Here is a 19,224-nt window from a genome sequence, read left to right as displayed (position 1 = left end):
CCACCACTGCTGTCTTCCGTGGACGTCCAGGTCTTTTTGTGTTGCTGAGTTCACCATTGCTTGCTTTCTTTCTCAAGATGTACCAAACTGTAGATTTTGCCACTTGTAATATTGTAGCAATTTCTCAGATGGGTGTTTTCTGTTTTCGCAGCTTAAGGATGGCTTCTTTCACCTGCATGGAGAGCTCCTTTGACCGCATGTTGTCTGTTCACAGCAAAATCTTCCACATGCAAGCACCACACCTCAAATCAACTCCAGGCCTTTTATCTGCTTAATTGATAATGACATAACGATGGACTTGTCCACACCTGCCTATGAAATAGCCTTTGAGTCAATTGTCCAATTACTTTTGAGCCCCTGAAATGAAGGGATTGTGTTCAAAAAATGCTTTAGTTGCCTCACATTTTTATGCAATCGTTTTGTTCACCCCACTGAATTAAAGCTGAAAGTCTGCACTTCAACTGCATCTAAGTTGTTTCATTTAAAATTCATTGTGGTAATGTACAGAACTAAAATTAGAAAAAAGTTGTCTCTGTCCAAATATTTATGGACCTAACTCTATGCTGTGTATAGATTAGGCCCTCCAAGACCCCAATTTAGCACATTCTTTCATTATCTGTGAACAGTGCAGATACAGTATGTGTAGATATGTGCATCTTTTATAATCACTTGAGATCCCTGCCTGAAAGAACTGTCCTCGCTTCAGCTAAATTAAACATAATTAGGTTCACAAATCATAAAATCAAATAGTTAACTTTCTGTTTTGGTTACAAACATTTAAAGAAGCTGTGAGATATTTATAAAAAGTATTCACATGCCGTCACATCTTCAGATTTTATCGTATTTCAGTATGGAATCTAAAGGGATCTAAATCTAAATGAAAAGTTGGGACACCGGCAAGTCACCCTATTTAATGTCCAGTTTTTGGTAGCTGTAAGAAAAAAAAAAAAAAAAGAAAGGGTACATCAATCATGACGTTAAATTTAAGCACTCCAGAGATTTCTGTTCCAAACCATCAAGGGTTTGGTGCACAATGACAGGGACTTCCTGGGTCAGGTGCTTTTAGTTGAGGCGGAAGTAGAAGGGGCAAAGCAATTGTCATCCTGGGCAGAAGTGATATCATTGGTTCTCCAGATAGTTCTCCTCCATTCTAAAGTAAATGAGAACTGGATTGGAATCAGTGTTATAGTCAGATCGTTCACTGTAATATCGGCCTTGCACCCGTGAGACACCCCCTACGCCTGTGTATCGGGCACTTTGATCAACAAAACATCTGTAATGGGGTCTCCACATGGCAGATGAAGGGAGGCTTTAGTGCCATAAATTTTTTTCCAGGTTTCAGATACATACCCTCTTGCAGTAATATGATAGACTTTAAATAAAAATGTTATATTCATTTAGAATATTTGGCTTGTAAGCCTGTAGTACATTAGTAAAGTGCACAATGACAAATGTTTTTGTTATCATGCCACACACATTATGTTTTATTTTATTTTAAACCTCTAAAGATCTTTGTGAATATAGGGAATGGTAAAATTATTCACCCATTGTAAATCAGAGCTGTTTGAGTCAGAGCCCATCCTGCCGAATAGGACGCCATACTATAGAAGGTGGCATTCATGGATACTTTAACCCGTGTTTATTCCAAGTCAATATGCAGTCTTCCAGTAACCCAATCTCTAATATATTAGGATGAAAACCAGTGAACCTTTAGAAAGGTTAGAATACATGAACTATGGAGAAAATATCTGAACATCACACAGGCATTGTCTGCTGTCTGGAGACTCAAGAATCTTGAGGTGTAATCTCGGGCTGTGTACTGTCCAGTTTTCTTCCCACATCCCAGTGACTGGACAGTTAGGTTAATTAGTGACTCCAAATAGAGTGAGTGTGGACTGTTATGGTTTGATTTCCTTCCTTGTACCCATTATTGCTGACAGCCATCACCCTGAATTGGATTAAGTAGGCTTGATTATTTTTGAATGGATTTAGAATAATATGAATTCTGTGGTAGACCTCCAGGTACTTCAAATGAATTTATTGTATCCATTTCAGGGTCACCTTATGCTCGTAGCACTGTAGTTATTGCAGTAAAGTTTACCATTGTGGATCAGCCTCAGTCAATAGATGCTCTTCTGAAGGACTGCATTGGTATGTATGTTTTCAGTATCTGGTATTCACTCCTATATTGTTAATGTGATACAAAAATGAGGATGTGTTTTATCATGTTATATGACATGCACCTAACCTAAAAGGTACCAGCTAACCTCTTAGGTACTTTTCTTAATGGAGCATAAGAAGAAACCTCAAAAGCAGCCATATAATTGTTATCTGTAACATCTGGCCTGTCTCTCTGTCCTTATTTTAACCTGCATACCCAACCTAAGGGAGCTCTAATTGCAGGCTGCATGCTGACTGGGACTGTCTTTTATTTTCATTTCTTTACTTCAGCTCAGTTTACCACCATTAGAGTATTACACAAAAGTGTCCTTCATATCATTTAGGGCAGAGGTCCCCAACATCAGCCCTGGAGTTGCCACTGTGGCTGCAGGTTTTCATTCTAATTCTTTTGATTAGTGACCTGTTTTTTCTACTAATTAACTTCTGTTGAATTCATTTTAATTGACTTTCTCTTGAACACTCAGACCCCTGAATTGTTTCTATTTCCTTAATTAGCTTCCAAACAATAATGAGATACAGTACAAAATGAGCCAAAATATGACCAGCAAACTGTGATCATCATACAATATCTGAAAATAAGGAAAGGAATATTGGGTACTTTTCTATTATCGTGATGCAAATTGCTGGAGTCACTGCCCCCACTGTCTTAAATTATTAGACTGGCCTACCCCAACCACAAATACTAACCTTAAAGTTAGTGGGGGTGGAGCATAGTTACCTATAGGTCCCTAATGTTAATGTCCCCTTTGGGTGTGTCACGATAATACGATTTGCGTCATGATAACAGAAAAGTACCGAATGTTGATCTGCTCAGGTCCCCAAACATTGTAACAGTTCTCTTAGAAATGAGAAAATCAACAATCACAGAAATGTCTGCTATTGCACAATGAGGGCAGCAACAAGCCATGGAATTAAAGAATGGGTTTAATTAACAACAAGACTTGGGCCTAATTCAGTAACTGGTTGGAGTGAAATTAGTTGGAGTTTGAGGCCCTGTCTCAGTTGGTCTTCTGTTGGCTCACTCACTTCACATTTCATTTCTGTTTGGGTGCCATTTAAGGAAAGAAATGAAGCAATTCAGAGGAACGATGAAGAAATCCAGGAGAACAAATCTTACAAAAAAACAAGTCAATTAAAATCAAAGGAAAAGGAGTTAATTAGCAGCAAAAACTGGTCACGAATTAAGAAAGGATTAGAATGAAAATCTGCAGCCAGTGCAGCCCTCCAGGATCAGAGTTGGAGACCACTGCTTTAGGCATTGAGACATTGAGTTTATGTTTTTACTTAATTATATTTATTTGCATAATAATCAATGGCAGCAAATATAAGCAATACAAAGAATTATACAGTCATGGTGGGTCCATGCAGTCTTAACTTAGTCCCTGATGACAGGTCCCAGGTGGCCCTAGTTATTAATCCTTAATTCAAAAGTGAAAAGGAAGATTTCTTGCTGAAGACAGAGCTCCTTGAAAGGTCTCCAGAAGCTAAGCATATAGTAAGCTCCATTGAAATGTCAGATAGGCAGCAATCAAGCACTATTTTGCAACAAAACACCATGTGAACTACAACTAAACTAAAAACTGAACTACGACTCTTTCTATAAAAGACTAGGGGGCTCCGCCCCCTGCTCGCTTCGCTCGCCCACCCCCAGGTTTGGTTTACTGGATATACAATTTAAAGAGATTGTTATTTTCATGGGAATTGTTACATATACCTTATTTTCACTTTTACTTTAAAACTTTTGTAAAAACAGTACTTCTCTTTTATTTCCGGCCCCGGGCGTGGTTAAATCTCTTTCTCGCAGGACATATAACGCTGCTAGCATTGTGAAGGGAGGGGCAGCTGAACACACGCTAAGGAGATGGCGTCGGATCATCTGCTGTCTTTCTGCTGCTGCTGCTGGCCAGCTGTGTGATCTGTTAGTCGCGCTGAGCGTGGATCATTTAAAAGCCTGTACAGCAGCTGTCCTTTTGCCACTTCGTGTTTCTGCCGCTTGCGTTGTGAGTGAAGGGGGGGGGGGGGGGGGGGAGTCTGGGCAGTCGAATCATCTGCTGGCTTAATGCTGCTGCTGCTGGCGAGCTGCGTATTCTGCTTGTCGCACAGCCTGTCAATCACTTAAAAGTCTGTACAGCTGCTGTCCTTTTGCCACTTCGCGTCTCTGCCGCTTGCATTGTGGGGGGGGGGGGGGCTTAACGTACGCTAAGGAGAAGCGGTCGGATCATCTGCTGGCTTGCTGCATGTTCTGCTTGTCGCTTGTCATTGTTTTAAGAGCTGGGAGCACATGAAGTGTCTCTGCCAAAAGCATTCCAACAACTGCTAGGTTAGATGTCTATGAACTTGTTTAAAATGTTGTCTCACTGCCTTGTCTCGCGTGACGTTAAAAGTGTCTCTCGCGGGACGTCAAATTGTCTTCCGAGAAGATCACGTCTCATCTCGCTAGTCTCCCGCCCAAGATTTTTTTTATAATAGAGAGAAAAGTTTTAATAAAAGGCAGCCACTTTCTTCTCCCTTACTGTCCAAATTAAATGAATATACTGTCTGCTAGCGAAATGGCTAACAGTTTTACAGTTTCTCAAAACACAGAAAAGTTATCACACAAGCCCATGGGAATCAAAAGCTGCACTAAACTGCAAACCGACTGGCTATACAAAACATTCTGAAGTCCTGTTTTGTCTTTCAGCTTTCCCAGAATACACTTCACTCCTGGCTATCTTGACATGTCTTTCAGGTCCCCAGTCATTTACCTGAAAGATGTCAGTTGAAAAAGTTAAAGCATCCCCCATACAGGATGGTAGAGAAATGAAGTATATCACCTTTATGAAGTTACACTTCTAATTTCATGAATGATTCTTATTTAGTTAAGAAATATTGTTCTTCCAAAGAATTCTCTGTGAATATCATATACAGATACTATATATAAGTCTCATCAGCCCTAACCTTAACGTGAAGTTAACTTTGCTAATCCAAAAGGGTCATATGAAAAATGTTTTTCGAGTGCAGCACAGAAGGTGGTCCTACTGTACTCTGAGCCTTTCAATGTTTCTTCTTCTTTAGTTATCTGCCATAATGTAGGTCTTTTGATCACCAGTTTCTCCATTGTACTCCGTCTTCAGCTCTATTTTCATTTCTTGGTATAATTTACCATTTTGCAGATAAAGTTACATATGTCTTGCTTGGCCTTCCTCATCCAGCACTGTTTTCAACAATCCATTGCCTCTTATAGCACATGTCCCATCCAGTTTTGTTGTCTTCTTCTTCTCCTCACTATTTCAAGAATGCTCCTTTCTTCGCCAGTCCTTTCCAGCACTTTTTCATTAGTATGCAGCCAACTAATCTTTTTCATCCTTATCCATAGGATTGATAATTGTTCAGACAGAGCTTGGTGTATCACAAGCCAATTGTGTGACCTTAGAAAGAGTTTATGAGACCTTACAATATCAAAATGCATTCATTTTGAAGGACCACTAATGCTGGTTCATGGGGTATGGGGGTGTTGGCAGGAAATATGCCCAATGAGGCACCATACTTAATTATGTTACTGTCTTCAGTCAACCATAATTGTAAACATACATTACGTCTTGGCTGCTGTTGCATGATTGATCATTTTTTTACCAGGGGACTTCCTGAAGACTCTTCAAGATTCTGACCTGAATGTACGAAGAGTGGCTTTGGTGATGTTTAACTCAGCAGCTCATAACAAGCCTTCCTTAATCCGTGATCTCCTGGACAAAGTCCTGCCCCACTTATACAATGAAACCAAAATACGGAATGAGCTTATACGAGAGGTATGTGACATGGAAATGGACAATTCTGTCATGTGTTGAAAAACTAGTAGCCTGGAATTGGAATTTTACAGCTTTGCACAGAACTGGATTCTCTTTATATTCACTTCTTTTTATAACATACTTTAATATAATTAGATTGAATAAAAAAATAGAAGGGCCGTCATTTTTTAAAAGAAGGACAAAAGGTTATTATATTTTACATGTACATTTGAGCGAGGCAGCACATTAGTGAGCACGTCGAAGAACACTCGAATCACAAAGACTGACATTTAAAATAACAGAGCAAAGTCAGGCTTAAAGTTCAAAAACACCAAATAAAAAAAAGTTGAGAAGTTGCTAGTCAATGTTCTCTCGCTGAAGAGCTTCTCTTTAACAAGATTCTGATGATAGCAGAGCACTCGGCTGAGGATCACATCACGCGTGCATGTGCACATGTAATGGCACATCCTGGCAACATAAAGTATTAAGGTGACCAAAATAGTTAATGCAATGACCAAATGGCAAAAAAAAAAACACCAAACCAAAACAAAGTAGAATTAAAATGAACAGAACATTAAGTTTTCCGGCTAAATCGCAACAAGAAACTCTGGTGGCCTAAGCTTTAGTAATTATGGCTAACAAGATGTCTAAATATCTGATGGTCAGGAGCCTGTTAATTCATAATATGGTGGTGGTGTTTTTGTTTTTTACGTAGGTGGAGATGGGCCCCTTCAAACACACCGTAGATGATGGACTGGACGTCAGGAAGGCTGCCTTCGAGTGCATGTATACCTTATTAGACAGCTGTCTGGATCGACTTGACATTTTTGAGTATCTTAACCACCTGGAAGATGGACTGAAAGACCACTATGATATTAGGGTAATAAGCATTACCTCTTGACTTTTACTGTCTACAAGTTACAAACTGTGTTGCTACATCTTCTGAAGTATTACTATCTATCTATCTATCTATCTATCTATCTATCTATCTATCTATCTATCTATCTATCTATCTATCGTTAATCTAAACGTTAACATTATACAAAGTTATTGTCTGTTATGCCTGCATTTTTATCAGTCTTTAATTTATTGTTTTTTATCAGTACGATGCTGGTGCTGGAGTATGTGAATTTCCCCTTGGGATTAATAAAGTATCTATCTATCTATCTATCTATCTATCTATCTATCTATCTATCTATCATATAGTGCCTTTCATATCTATGTGTTATATAGTGCCTTTACATCTATCTATATTAATTATTTTCAGTTTTTTATGTTATAGTGTGATTTATTTAATGGTATTTATTTAGTGTCTGTCTATCTATCTATCTATCTATCTATCTATCTATCTATCTATCTATCTATCTATCTATTGTGGCACACGGCTGGGGGTGGTACCCAGCCGGGACTCCCAAGAGGACCGGAAGAGGACTCACGCCTCCTCCAGACCACAACGGGGCGTCCGCCCTGGTTGTGTTGGGGACCACGGGTACAGGGCTGTGAATCCCAACCCTGTAGGGGCCCGTGGTCACCGCCAGGGGGCACCCCAATACCTGGAGAAACCTGGACCTCAGCACTTCCACCACACCAGGAAGTGCTGGGGGGAAGAGGAGCAGGGACCCCCGGAGTGCTTCCGGGGATACAGCCGGCACTTCCGCCACACTGGGTCGTGTCGGTGGAAGATTGCCGGAGCACACCTGGAGCATATCCAGGGGACAATAAAAGGGGCTGCCTCCCTTCATTCTATCTATCATACAGTGCCTTTTACATCTATCTATCATACAGTGCCTTTCATATCTGTTATATAGTGCCTTTACATCTATCCATCTATCTATCTATCTATGTTGAAATTTATGGAATGATTTTATACTAAAATTAAAATAAGGATCATTATTTTCTTTATACGGTACTGTGCTGCTTTATTTGATTCATGGCTGCAGATTTTTCTTGAAACTGCTTTCTTAATGAAACACAAGTTTATTGATGAAATTGTCATTTAATTTGAAGCTGGAAGATTCTGAATGGCTTTGCTTTGTGTTTTGCTGTTCTAAGATTTTTAGTAATTGCACATTTTAAACAATTTAAGTTCATATACTGTAAAGTACATGTACTGTCTACGTGATAAACAGAAAGAGCTCTCTGTTAGCATCATTTATAATTTTACATTGTAATGTTTAATTCCAACTAACACACACATTCAGAGCATGAGCTCCTGAAAGGAGCTTCCATTTAGACGGACACTGTCACTTTATGTTAAGTGTAAATTGCCTTCGATTAACACCATCACCTCTGTGGAGAGGAGAAATCCTGCTCTTCCACTGAATCCCGTGGCCCAGTGTTAGTACGGTTTTGCTTTTAACCTCTCACCAATGTAATTTCCAAAGAAAACCAGCAGACCTGGGTTGAGCAGTACTGTTCTAAAGTAAACTATCAGTTGTATCATATATTAATGAAAAGGGTAAATTTTGGATTACTTCCATTATTTGCACAGTAAACCATATTAAATCAAGTTTGCATTAAAAGTTAACATTATTCTCATTTGAATTAGGGGAAGAAAAAAACAATTTTGGCTTAATTTTTACAATGGATTTTGCCATATGAAATATTTGGTCAATACCTTGTTAAAAGCTGGATGATCTTCCAGGAGTTCAAATGGTGTTTTGCACAACTGGCACTCACAGAAAACTAAAAAATGTTTAGTTCAAACAAACCCACTCAATTGAGAAATGTGACATTTTGCATTTTGAAATGTGTGTGTAACTTACATAACGGAACCAATATTCATTGTCATTGTAGTGATGCAATTTTGCACCATGATATAGATGTTTAATAAAAATGTACAAATATTTATCTCCTCTCTTTCAAGATGCTCACGTTTATCATGTTAGCTCGTTTGGCTACCCTGTGTCCAAGTGCTGTCCTGCAAAGGCTGGATAGGTTAATAGAGCCACTGAGGGCCACTTGCACCACCAAGGTAAGCAATGCATTTATTTATTTGCCCGATGCTTTACTCCAAAGTGACTTACAACACTTGAAATACAATTTGGTTGCTTTTTTTTCATCCAATGGGAACACAGGCAGGTGAAGAGACTTGCTCAGGGTCACAGTGTCAGTGGCGCGATAAGCAAGACTGCAGTTTTTATGTTTTTTAACCCCTGCCTACTGCTAATATGGATCATAAAGTATAAGTTAAAACATAAAAGCCCAGAATATACTTATATAGTAATTTACTGCAAACTCTTTCAAATTTCCAGTAATTTTGTAAAGTAAGACTTTGATACTGTACTTTTACAACTGCCACACTCCACCTTCTTGTTTTGGTGAGGGGAGCAGTGGTAATATGGCAGGGTAGATATGTTATGCCACCATCTCCAATTGTCTTCAGCTTTTCCCAGTGGGTTGTGTCCTCACTCCATGCCCAGGTCACCTCCACAGGACACTCTTAAATTTGCATTGTTTCGGCTTCCTGTTAGTCCCATGTTGCTTAGCTCCTGGTCATTTTAAGGAAAGCAAAGCTCACTAACCTAACACCGGAATCTAATTTTGGCTATTTGTATGCATTATTGTTTCAGTAATTACCCATACTTCATAACCACAGGCAAAAAGGAAAAGGGAGGTGAACCTGTAAAGTGAAGGCTCTATTCAAGAAATATGCCTACACCTCACCACAACAGGCTGGTGGGACACTTGAAAGGCTGCTTCTGCACTCACTCCTTTGTCAGTCTCACTAGCACCACTTTCCTTGTCCATAACAAGACCTTGAAAGTCCACTTCAGGAAGCTGGTCCCCCATAACTTTGGAAGGAACAGCAACAAACTTCCATCACTATGTCATTTCTATTCATAGACATAACAAATGGGGCCTAAATGAATTTCTTTAAATGTAAAACTGAAGCACCAACTGGGCTGTTCTGACCACAATTTGACCCATCGTACTCCTGCCTACAAGCCTGTTAGTAAAAGGCAACAGCTCTCTAATCATTATCCAAGCCACTGTGTGTTAGATTGTTGTCATATATTTTCTTGAGCATATGTCTTAATTTCTACCGGCGACAAAGTATTTTCAGTCTATAACTGCTCACCATTCTTCTTAGACTGTAACTTCCAATTTCTTCTCTCACTTTATATATGCTGGTGGTAAAAGTTTAATGGAATAAAAAGGACATCCTATAAGTGGATCCTTTACAGGCCTTGACAGAGTCAGGATATTCCATTTATGAAAAGCACAAGCCAAATGGCAGAAAAGATAGCAATAGTCTAACTTCATAAATAAAGACCCAAGATTAAGTACGAGGAGTAGTCAAGGTAAAGTTAGAAAATGGAACAAACCTTAACAAAACTTATAGTCATTTCTCAAAGTAGCCTCCACCCTTCTCAATACACTTGCGCCACCTGCCTGGATTCCAGCAGAATAAAAGGTTTTGTCTTGTCCTCACAACCACTCATGCACCCGAGTTACAGTCGAATACTACATGCCAAAGGGTACTACAGTCACTAGTCAAGTTACTGTGACTTGCTGGACACCAACGTGAAGCCTGCTATGTGATCCAAGCGGCAGGGACTGCTGTCTCAAGAAGTCCTTTTGCTGCAAGACAACACCCACCCACACACTCCTGTAAGAATGCCAAGATGAGTCTGGAGAAGCTAAAGTTTGAGGTATTGCTCCTTATTCTCCAGATATGGCACCGTGTAATTTCCACCATTTTGGACCGCTAAACAAACCAAAAAAAAAAACAAAAACAAACTGTCTTGAATTGATGACCATACACGACGTGAAGAAAGGGGTGCACGAGTGATTGCGAGGACAAAACAAAACCTTTCATTCTGCTGGAATTCAGGCACTTCAGGGCAGGTGGCACAAGTGCATTGAGAAAGGTGGAGACTACATTGAGAAATGACTATCAGTTTTGTTAAGGTTCATTCCATTTTCTAATAAATCCTATATTCTAACTTTAGCTTGACTCCCCCTAGTATGAAAGCTCAACTCTCTCTCTCATTCTCCAAATTGAATGTTGCAATGAATACTGAACCTGAAGGTCACCTTGGATATAAATATGTCAGTCAAATATGAAGTACTACTTTTGCATTGCTTTTTTCTGGCCCCTCCCTGAAGACCCAAAGACACAAAGCTACAATTATTAGATATTCTTGTCCACAAAATTTTCCAAAATGTTGCTTATAATTTATTTTTCATTGCAGGTAAAAGCTGGCTCAGTGAAACAAGAGTTTGAAAAGCAAGACGAGTTAAGACGATCTGCTATGAGAGCCGTTGCAGTGTTGCTAACTATTGCAGAGGTGGAAAAAAGCCCCATCATGTCAGAGTTCACATCACTGATCAGAACCAATACAGAGATGGCTTCTATCTTTGAAAGTGTGCAGAAAGACAATGTAACTTCAAAAGGCGCAGAAATAATGGATGTAAGCTAACTGCTTTGGCCATCACCAAAAAAACCAAAAACCTGCATTACAGACTGCCTTGTCTTTAATTTAACTTGCTATAGTAAATAGAACAAAAAATGCGAACTTACTAAGTTACTTTGACATTTTTAACAGTGAAAAGGACTATATGTTTAAGAAACTGAATTGTAGTAAAAGTGTTCATTTTAATCAGATACTCTTTCACTGTGTTTTAGCTGAACTGCAAAAGATTTAACATTAAAAATATTTACATTTTCAAGCCATCTACCCTCTGTTTTGTAAGGTATGCCAAATACACATACACAATCTTAAATATTTTAATCCATAAACAAATCTGACCACACATGATGATGTAGAGGCAACCAGAAATACTGCAACAAATCAAGTTACAAGTGAGAAACCACTATTTCTCACCATGCACGTCTTAGTTTAAAAAAGAGAATTATTAAACATTACCAAAAAAAAAACTTGAAATAAGAATGCAAACTCCCATGCCAAGCTACAAAAAATGCATGTCTTGACTATCCACTAAGACAAGGGATTATTAAAGAAGTGTTCTATGCGACTACAGGCTTTTCATATATTTTATTGTGATCCCAATAGGGAGTTTGTAAGAATACTCACAATAAAGAGAACACACAAGACATCAACCATCAGCTTAACCAAAAAGCCGGCCATGCCTTTGAAAGGTTACAGGGTGAAGTTTCAAAAAACAAAACACTTCATCAACTAGCAGCACCAGATGAATAAATATTAGGTACTCTCAAGACACACCCAAATCTGATGTGGCAGAAAACCTCTAAATCAACTATTTCAAACCTGCTGTACTCTACAAAATATATTCTATACGGGGATATTAAATGAACAAGCATACACAATGCACAATGACAAAATGTACAAATGTGCATTGACATGAAAGGCTAGGGATGTACAATCAATATTATCAGGAGCACTATGGGAAAACTCTCCAATTCCTCATTCATGTTTGGTATTTCAATTTGCAAGAAGGAAAATAGCTTCAAGCTCTGCAAGAGGTATGTAATAATTTTTAGCAGATATTTAGAACGTTATTTTAGCAAGCTAAAAAAAGTCCCAACATACCAAGAACAAATGGGGCCCTTATATGCCACTTTCATTCTTTTTTCAATGTAAATAAAGTCCCCAAAAACAGAAAACTAACTTTCAGTTTTTATTCAACAAATGGCCAACAACAAATCAAGGGAGATAGATGCTAGTTTATTCATTCTCTTCACTGCGTAGTCTAGCATTTGGATTTGTGACCTTGATGGCAAGTTGTGCAGCTCTCTCAACAATTGCTTTTCGGTTCTTTGAAGAGACATTGTGGGCAATCTCTGCACAGTATGACCTGAAAAAACAAATTCAAGTTTTAATTAACAAAAACACTTTTTGAATATACATGCATCCTGTAACAAAAAACAATGCTCTGAGATGTATGATAAATGTAATGTCCAAATGTTCCAGATTACACAGAATATACCCACATAACCCCACCAACATGGCTTGATACTTTGTTTTACATATGTTGCAGTTTTACTTCCATCCTCTGGTTATTTAAAGAACGAGAGAAGGAATGGGAATTTCCTTGCATTGCTAACCCCCCCAACCAAAGATTAAAACCCAAAAGGGATTATGGATCTTTTGAGTACAAGTCAAGGAGATAGGCAACATCACAAATAAGGAAATCAATGTAAAGAAGCATTTTTATCATGTTTATAAAATTATTGGATTACAGTTTTACTGTATAAAAAAAAAATCAACGTAAACTTACTTGTTGCTCATCAGTAGAACCTCAAGTTCCTTAATGTTATGAACCAGGAATTTCCTGAAACCACTGGGCAGCATATGCTTCGTCTTCTTGTTGCTACCATAACCAATATTCGGCATCAAAATTTGACCCTTGAATCTTCTGCGTACCCTGTTGTCAATACCTCTAGGTTTACGCCAATTTTTCTAAATGAAAACAGGACAAGTCATTATTTGTATTTACATTAGTACAATTTCACTGTAATTACTTTATCTTTTTCTCAATTAAATTTACAAAATATCATGCTAAGGCCCCTTTTATGCTAGCAAATCAACCAAGTTTGCTACCTTGTGTGAAGTCAATCTAGTTACCCACAGATAATAAAAGATTATCATACAGAAGATAGATAATTGTTAAAATATTTCTATAATGCAACAAGCCTGTGTACCAAACCTTTCTTCTAACTGACTCTAACTAACCAAAGTCAGTTACTGGGGAACATGCACATTACTTGGACAACTACTGTGAAAAATGCGTAATTACTGGGTATTCATTTACAAATTGTGCATTTAAAAATCAAGTCATGCAAACATTCTCCCCGGCTACAGTTGTTCCTGAATAATTGCTGTACTATTTTGCCACTTAATATATGAATTGGAAAAAGGAAAGCATCCACCTGAGGTGGACTGCTAGTGAGAAAACACTTTTAATCAACCAAACATAATAACCCAATATAAAGACTTTTGTAGTCCAGATCCACATGCACAACAATTTTAATTGCTGAAAGGATTTGAAAAATTGACTAAATTTACCATCAATCTTTTTTGCACTTACCTTAATCTTGACATATCGGTCTGACTGATGGCGGATAAACTTCTTTGTACGCTTCTTGACGATCTTAGGCTTGGTTAAAGGTCGAAGGGCAGGCATGGTGCCTAAAAACAAAGTATACAATAAAGATTACTGCTTCTTGAAAATAAATCTGTATTAAGAATATATTTGCTTCATACCACACTTAGCTTTGGCTTAGTAGTATTTAGCTACAAAATTTGCAAATTGCCATAAAGGACTACAGAAAAAGAAACAAACTTGAAATGTGAGATCAATAGTCAATGATTTACCACTGACAAGGCCAGTCTTGACTTACATATTTATTAATAAACACTTGTGACTTCTTAAAATTCACAAACTGAACTGACAACACTTACAAACTCCCCAGGCAGAGAGAAATAAGAGAAAATACCAATGCAAAAGAATTTCACTCTCATCCAAAAAACAGACCAATCTGTTCATGTCTCTTGCTTTAACACTGATGTGTCTTGCATAGTCAACATTTTACTGCAATTCTTGATCCAATTCTAACTCTCAATCTCAATCTAATAAATGACATCTTTTTGAACAGTGTGGAATCATCTAAACAAGGAAGGTCAACAAGCAAAGTGATCATTTACAAACAGAAACAAGATACCAATTAAGAGTTTTAACAGCAAAAAAATCTTGCAGCCTTCTTGGATAGTGGTTCATCACTTGAGCAGTAAACTTTGAAAACCCACATTTTCTACAACCTTGTGTATGCAATCCACTACAATTAATGATAACACTTCTGCAGGTCCCTGTTTTAGAGCAACCTAAATAATAGGATTCTTTCTTTGAATGGACGGAGATGATTTTGTAAATGATGTGAAAACATTTGAATGGATGGAGATCGTTTTGGTTTAAAATCATTTTTAAATGAAAATGTAGCAGCATGAATATAGCCCAAGACAGAATACTGTGCATAACTGATGTGCAACACAATGCCAAAATTTAAACCCAATATAAAACTGGAATGCCGCCTTATTATACTGGTTCTTTTATCTGTTTGGCACGGGAGCTGTGGCAATCTTTACTGCACACGTGTGTAAACTGGTTCGGCTTATCATCTTCGCACGGACTGAACGAGTCACTTCGAGGATCAGCACTTCGTTGTAGGAACACTCGAATGATTCTCGTGTGCCGTGAACCACTACGTCAAAACAGCTATAATCAAGCAGCTTCCCCAACTTGCACATTTTATTAAAACAAGCCTTGGAATATCTGCAATAACTTCCAGTTGCACCAAATTTAATATTAACCTGCCAAAAAGTGAAGGCGTGTTTTTTAAGTAACCTAACAGACCATACATATTGTAAACGCCATCTAGACACACAAGCATGTCTTTGATGCAAATAATAATGCCACCGTTTAACAAGACAACAAAACATTAGCATACGAAAAAATAACGTTAACCAATGTCAATCAAACCGAAGCAAAATCTAAACAAATAAACAATTTGGTTTGTTTTGGTTAAACGTGCGTTTAACGTGAAAACGACTAAAACATGGCCAGTGTTAGCCAGAGGGCCTTGCACCCCCAAACTTGGATTGTAGTTTTCAATTAAATGAATAAAAACAGCATAATAAAAACACTCAGGTTTGCTTGCTAAGATGTTTAGAAAAATATGTCGCCGTTTAAATATCAAAAAATAGTCATTTTTAAGTTAGATGCTTTTCGATTATTATTACTCACCAAAGGGATGTCTACCTTGCCGGAAGACAGCACAGAGAAAGAGAGAGCGAAGGGCATTCTGGGAACGGATAAGGCGCTTCACTGGCTGTAAAACAATACGTCACGTTTTCCTCTTTCACAGTATATGTGTTTCAAAGTCAATTCAAATTTAGGATATAAGTAAGGTGAAAGTAGTAATGTTTGTTAGTTTTATTTTAACAATGCGTGCTGATTGTTAATATTTGCTGGAGCAATTTCTCCCTTTTAGGACCTGATAGGTCGCTGCGCCGTAAGAGCCGCCTTGTAGCCCATAGACATATATAGATAGACGCCGCATTCACTGTGTTGCCCAGTAGACACGATACGTCAGCGCGTACACCATATTGCGAGTGGCAAAAGTGCCATTTAAACTAATACAGTACAGGTAAACGTGGAAACCGGGTTTTCTGATTAAAAAACAACGTTTAAAACAGTGTCGTTTACATACAACAGATTTTGGCGAATCGTTTAATTGCAATTATTTATATCCATTTATACACTAATAACTTTGCAGTAACTCGCGCATTTGACTGTGTGCTCGGGATAACTCGTGTTAGAAGAAAAGAAATCTCAGACGGGCTGTATGTCAATCAAGTGGCAAATGCCATAGAGAGGATGATAGACTAACATCTAAAAAAATTTTTTTGAATTCAACGCGATCTACCTACACTACCTTTCCGATCTACCGGTCGATCGCGATCGACGTTTTGGGCACCCATGCTCAAAGGCATTGACCTCAATATTTTGAGAGTCTATCTGACACTTAACTCTCTAGTTTTATTTTGTAATTCGTATTGACATTACACACTTCAGTTGATATAGTTAAGTGACGGCCGGAAACTACAATTCAGGTAGTTGCTGAGAATTAATTATTGTTCTTGTGGATTGCTGTGATTTCCTTTGTCTGATACATAGTGTCAAAGATATATTGTCATATATCAACTTTATATATATAAAAAGATTAGGTAAATCGTGCAACCTTTCTATGGAACGCTTAATTTTGTTCAAAACCGTACGTCATATAGTATACATCTATAAATATAATTTTTTCGCCTTCATTAGGAGAATACTGTACAACAATGATACTCTCGTGTCAATTAAACCAATTTAACGTGTATATGTCAAACAACATATTTCTACATCCGCCGCAGTAAGAATTAGTAGTAGGAGTTCAGTTGTGCGGAGTTCCTTAATTATCCCGATCAGGTGGCTCAATGGTATTGGAACGGTCTCTCAGTAAAAACACCAGGGTTCGCGTCGTTGATCCTCCTCTTGTCAAAGGTTTTTTTTTTCCTCTATTTAACAAAATTTTCGAACTTGGACGGATAGCGAGCGAATCGAGCTATCGAAGGAAGGTTGGGCCGCCGTAGTCGGGCAGGGGGCACACGTCCCTAATAATATTGTCTATGCAAAGAGTTTCGCTGTAAAACGTAATAAGCTTCATATTTGTGTGTTTGGAGACCCTGGTATCGTACTGAATTTGCATTGTAGAAAAACAAACTATTGTCCAGAATGCATGTGTCTTTTCGTTTCTGATTGCTATACGGCACTTCCAACTTGGGACAATTCGTTATAAACAGCTTCAGCCAATCATCGCCTTCTAAACATGCAGATTGGCAGTGTGAACCTTTATTGCAGCGGCGCAGCATCTTCGTTTCAGTCAGTCATTGTCCTGTTAGACTATTTACTGTTAAGTGCTGCTTGAGCTACCGTTTATAGTACAACAGGTGGCCTACCTAGTTCTTAAATTGATATTGAAATGCACACACGTCTCCTAAATTATTTATTGAAATGCCTATAGTGTCCATTTTAGGAAGTTCCCGTTATTAGGAATTATAATTTCTCAGTGTCACATATTATTCGTTACTACTAGCAAGTCCCGTATCATTGAGATTCTGTTTTATATTCTGTATAAGCAAACTTTTTAAAAGGACCGTTAATTGAACCGACTATAGCAGACTTGTCATCTTCTTAAAATTACTTTATTGATTTGATATTGACAATTAATCATAAGGTCAAAAATCAAGGAGGATATGAGTTTGCATGGACTGTGCTGTTTCTTTGTTTTCGTGACATCGCATCAGTAGAGAGAGCATCACGTTAACAATGCATTCTGTCCTAAATGACAGCGCACATGCTTTTTTATATTTCCTAAAGGCCAATGTGTCTCAGTTTGTTCATTAATATATTTTGACAGTGTATTTTAGTGAGAATGATTAAAAACATATTACCCATGTTCATTTCCTATGTAGATATGTAACGTTTGGTGAGAATAAATAAACAGTAACAACACATATAATAGTTATGTTGCATTGTTTATGATTAACAAAATTAATCGTTTATCTGAAATGTTCTACTTATACAGTCGATTTATTCCACTTCTGAAGGTGTACACTGTCAGCATTCTCCATTGCATTTGCCCCCAGTGCAACGTGTGCCAGTGCAACTGAGGGGTGGCAGACGAGCTCACGTAATGGGTGACAAGGCACATTCCCGCCCTGGTGCCCAGGCTCTTATCATGAATGTTCCCATCTTGTGCTTTTTCTCGTTCCTGCCAGTTTACTACTATTATTGGACACGTATGTAGAGGAAATGTGTGTCGTATTTTATGTCTATGAAAGGAAGGACGGTAAAGCCTTGAATGAAACTGAGTGTTGATGCTTTGGGTAACAAGACAGGTTAAGGAGCAGGGAACATTGAATGTGACAGTGACTGCGGGGGTTTGTGTAACTGGAAGATGGTTTAAGAATACAGAAACGATAAAAGCTTAGTCTTTCAATAATTCTATTTACAGTACATGAATGATTTACTCTGCTGAGCTGCAGTTCGGAAGATTACTTATTTACCACCTTCTTGATGCGCAGCCTTTGATAAGATGCATTCAGAAGGAAAGGATGTTGCTGACAAAGTCAGGTGCTTTTTGATAGTCTGGATCCAAATGTGCTTATCCAGCTGCTCCTTCATGTCAGTACTTGAGTGATCTTTATGTTCACCTCTGGATGAATTCGCAAAGTTTCTTTACAACTTTTTTGTCTTACGCAAAATATGCTCATCAGTTGGTCACAGATTCTAGGCAGACACGATTCCACACCAAGGAAAAAGGTGCCCCATGCAAATCGTTCATGTCTCCAACATATATTTGTTAACTTACAGACAAGTACTACCTAACTGTTTTATACAAATTCCTTATTTTAACATATGCGAACCGCAATTAGGACTTGAACTCAGGCAGCACACCTTACTGCTCTAGCAAAGATAACTGCTTTTACGCTTTGAACCAAAGCAGTTCAGCAGACGAGTGAGTGACCAAATCGACTGCTGACTGCGCAGATATCAGTGACGTCATTACGCTAGAGTGCCTCAAAATCACGTGATGGGAGCATTTGAAAGAAGCCTCGAAGCGGTGCTTCGAAACCTCAGTATCGAGCGGCCCATCACTATGGCAAAGTATTCCTGTGATTTTTGCACTATTCACCAATCCTATGCCCGTTTAAACCACTCCGGTACGGCAAGTGGTCATTCCAGACTATAA

General features: G+C 38.3%; 2 protein-coding genes across 3 annotated transcripts in view; one reads left to right on the top strand and one right to left on the bottom strand.

Moving 5' to 3' along the window:
- The window catches only part of cand2 (cullin-associated and neddylation-dissociated 2 (putative)), a 38,065-nt gene extending 26,616 nt beyond the window's left edge, over positions 1 to 11,449 (top strand). The window contains exons 11-15 of the mRNA XM_028823998.2: positions 2,056 to 2,151; positions 5,797 to 5,966; positions 6,661 to 6,825; positions 8,812 to 8,919; positions 11,144 to 11,449. Coding sequence (XP_028679831.1) covers positions 2,056 to 2,151; positions 5,797 to 5,966; positions 6,661 to 6,825; positions 8,812 to 8,919; positions 11,144 to 11,371 — 767 coding nt within the window. The 3' untranslated portion in view covers positions 11,372 to 11,449. The remainder of the gene's footprint in view (positions 1 to 2,055; positions 2,152 to 5,796; positions 5,967 to 6,660; positions 6,826 to 8,811; positions 8,920 to 11,143) is intronic.
- A 1,089-nt stretch (positions 11,450 to 12,538) lies between these two features.
- Positions 12,539 to 15,813, bottom strand: rpl32 (ribosomal protein L32). 2 transcript variants are annotated; one of them, XM_028823999.2, is made up of 4 exons: positions 15,675 to 15,813; positions 13,962 to 14,062; positions 13,152 to 13,333; positions 12,539 to 12,728 (listed from the first exon to the last, which is right to left on the bottom strand). In XM_028823999.2, exons 2-4 carry the CDS (start codon positions 14,055 to 14,057, stop codon positions 12,599 to 12,601), a joined length of 408 nt encoding a protein of 135 aa, XP_028679832.1. In that variant the 5' UTR covers positions 14,058 to 14,062; positions 15,675 to 15,813; the 3' UTR covers positions 12,539 to 12,598. The 2 variants fall into 2 exon arrangements, with proteins under 2 accessions (XP_028679832.1, XP_051777264.1); XM_051921304.1 differs by lacking the exon at positions 15,675 to 15,813 and having other exon boundaries at positions 13,962 to 14,122.
- Between the last annotated feature and the right edge of the window lie 3,411 nt (positions 15,814 to 19,224).

The sequence above is a fragment of the Erpetoichthys calabaricus genome, chromosome 18 (genome assembly GCF_900747795.2).
Source record: "Erpetoichthys calabaricus chromosome 18, fErpCal1.3, whole genome shotgun sequence".
Classification (NCBI taxonomy): Eukaryota; Metazoa; Chordata; class Cladistia; order Polypteriformes; family Polypteridae; genus Erpetoichthys; species Erpetoichthys calabaricus.
Note: the sequence above shows the minus strand (reverse complement) of the source record. Positions and strands in the feature narration are given on the sequence as shown.

What these genes read in the sequence shown, in the direction of transcription:
- rpl32 (XM_028823999.2), bottom strand. Translation starts at nt 14,057, where the DNA reads ATGCCTGCCCTTCGACCTTTAACCAAGCCTAAGATCGTCAAGAAGCGT. An exon ending in ACCGATATGTCAAGATTAAG is followed by an intron (nt 13,334 to 13,961) that starts GTAAGTGCAAAA and finishes GTTTTCATTTAG; the next exon opens with AAAAATTGGCGTAAACCTAG. An exon ending in GTTCTACTGATGAGCAACAA is followed by an intron (nt 12,729 to 13,151) that starts GTAAGTTTACGT and finishes TTGTTTTTTCAG; the next exon opens with GTCATACTGTGCAGAGATTG.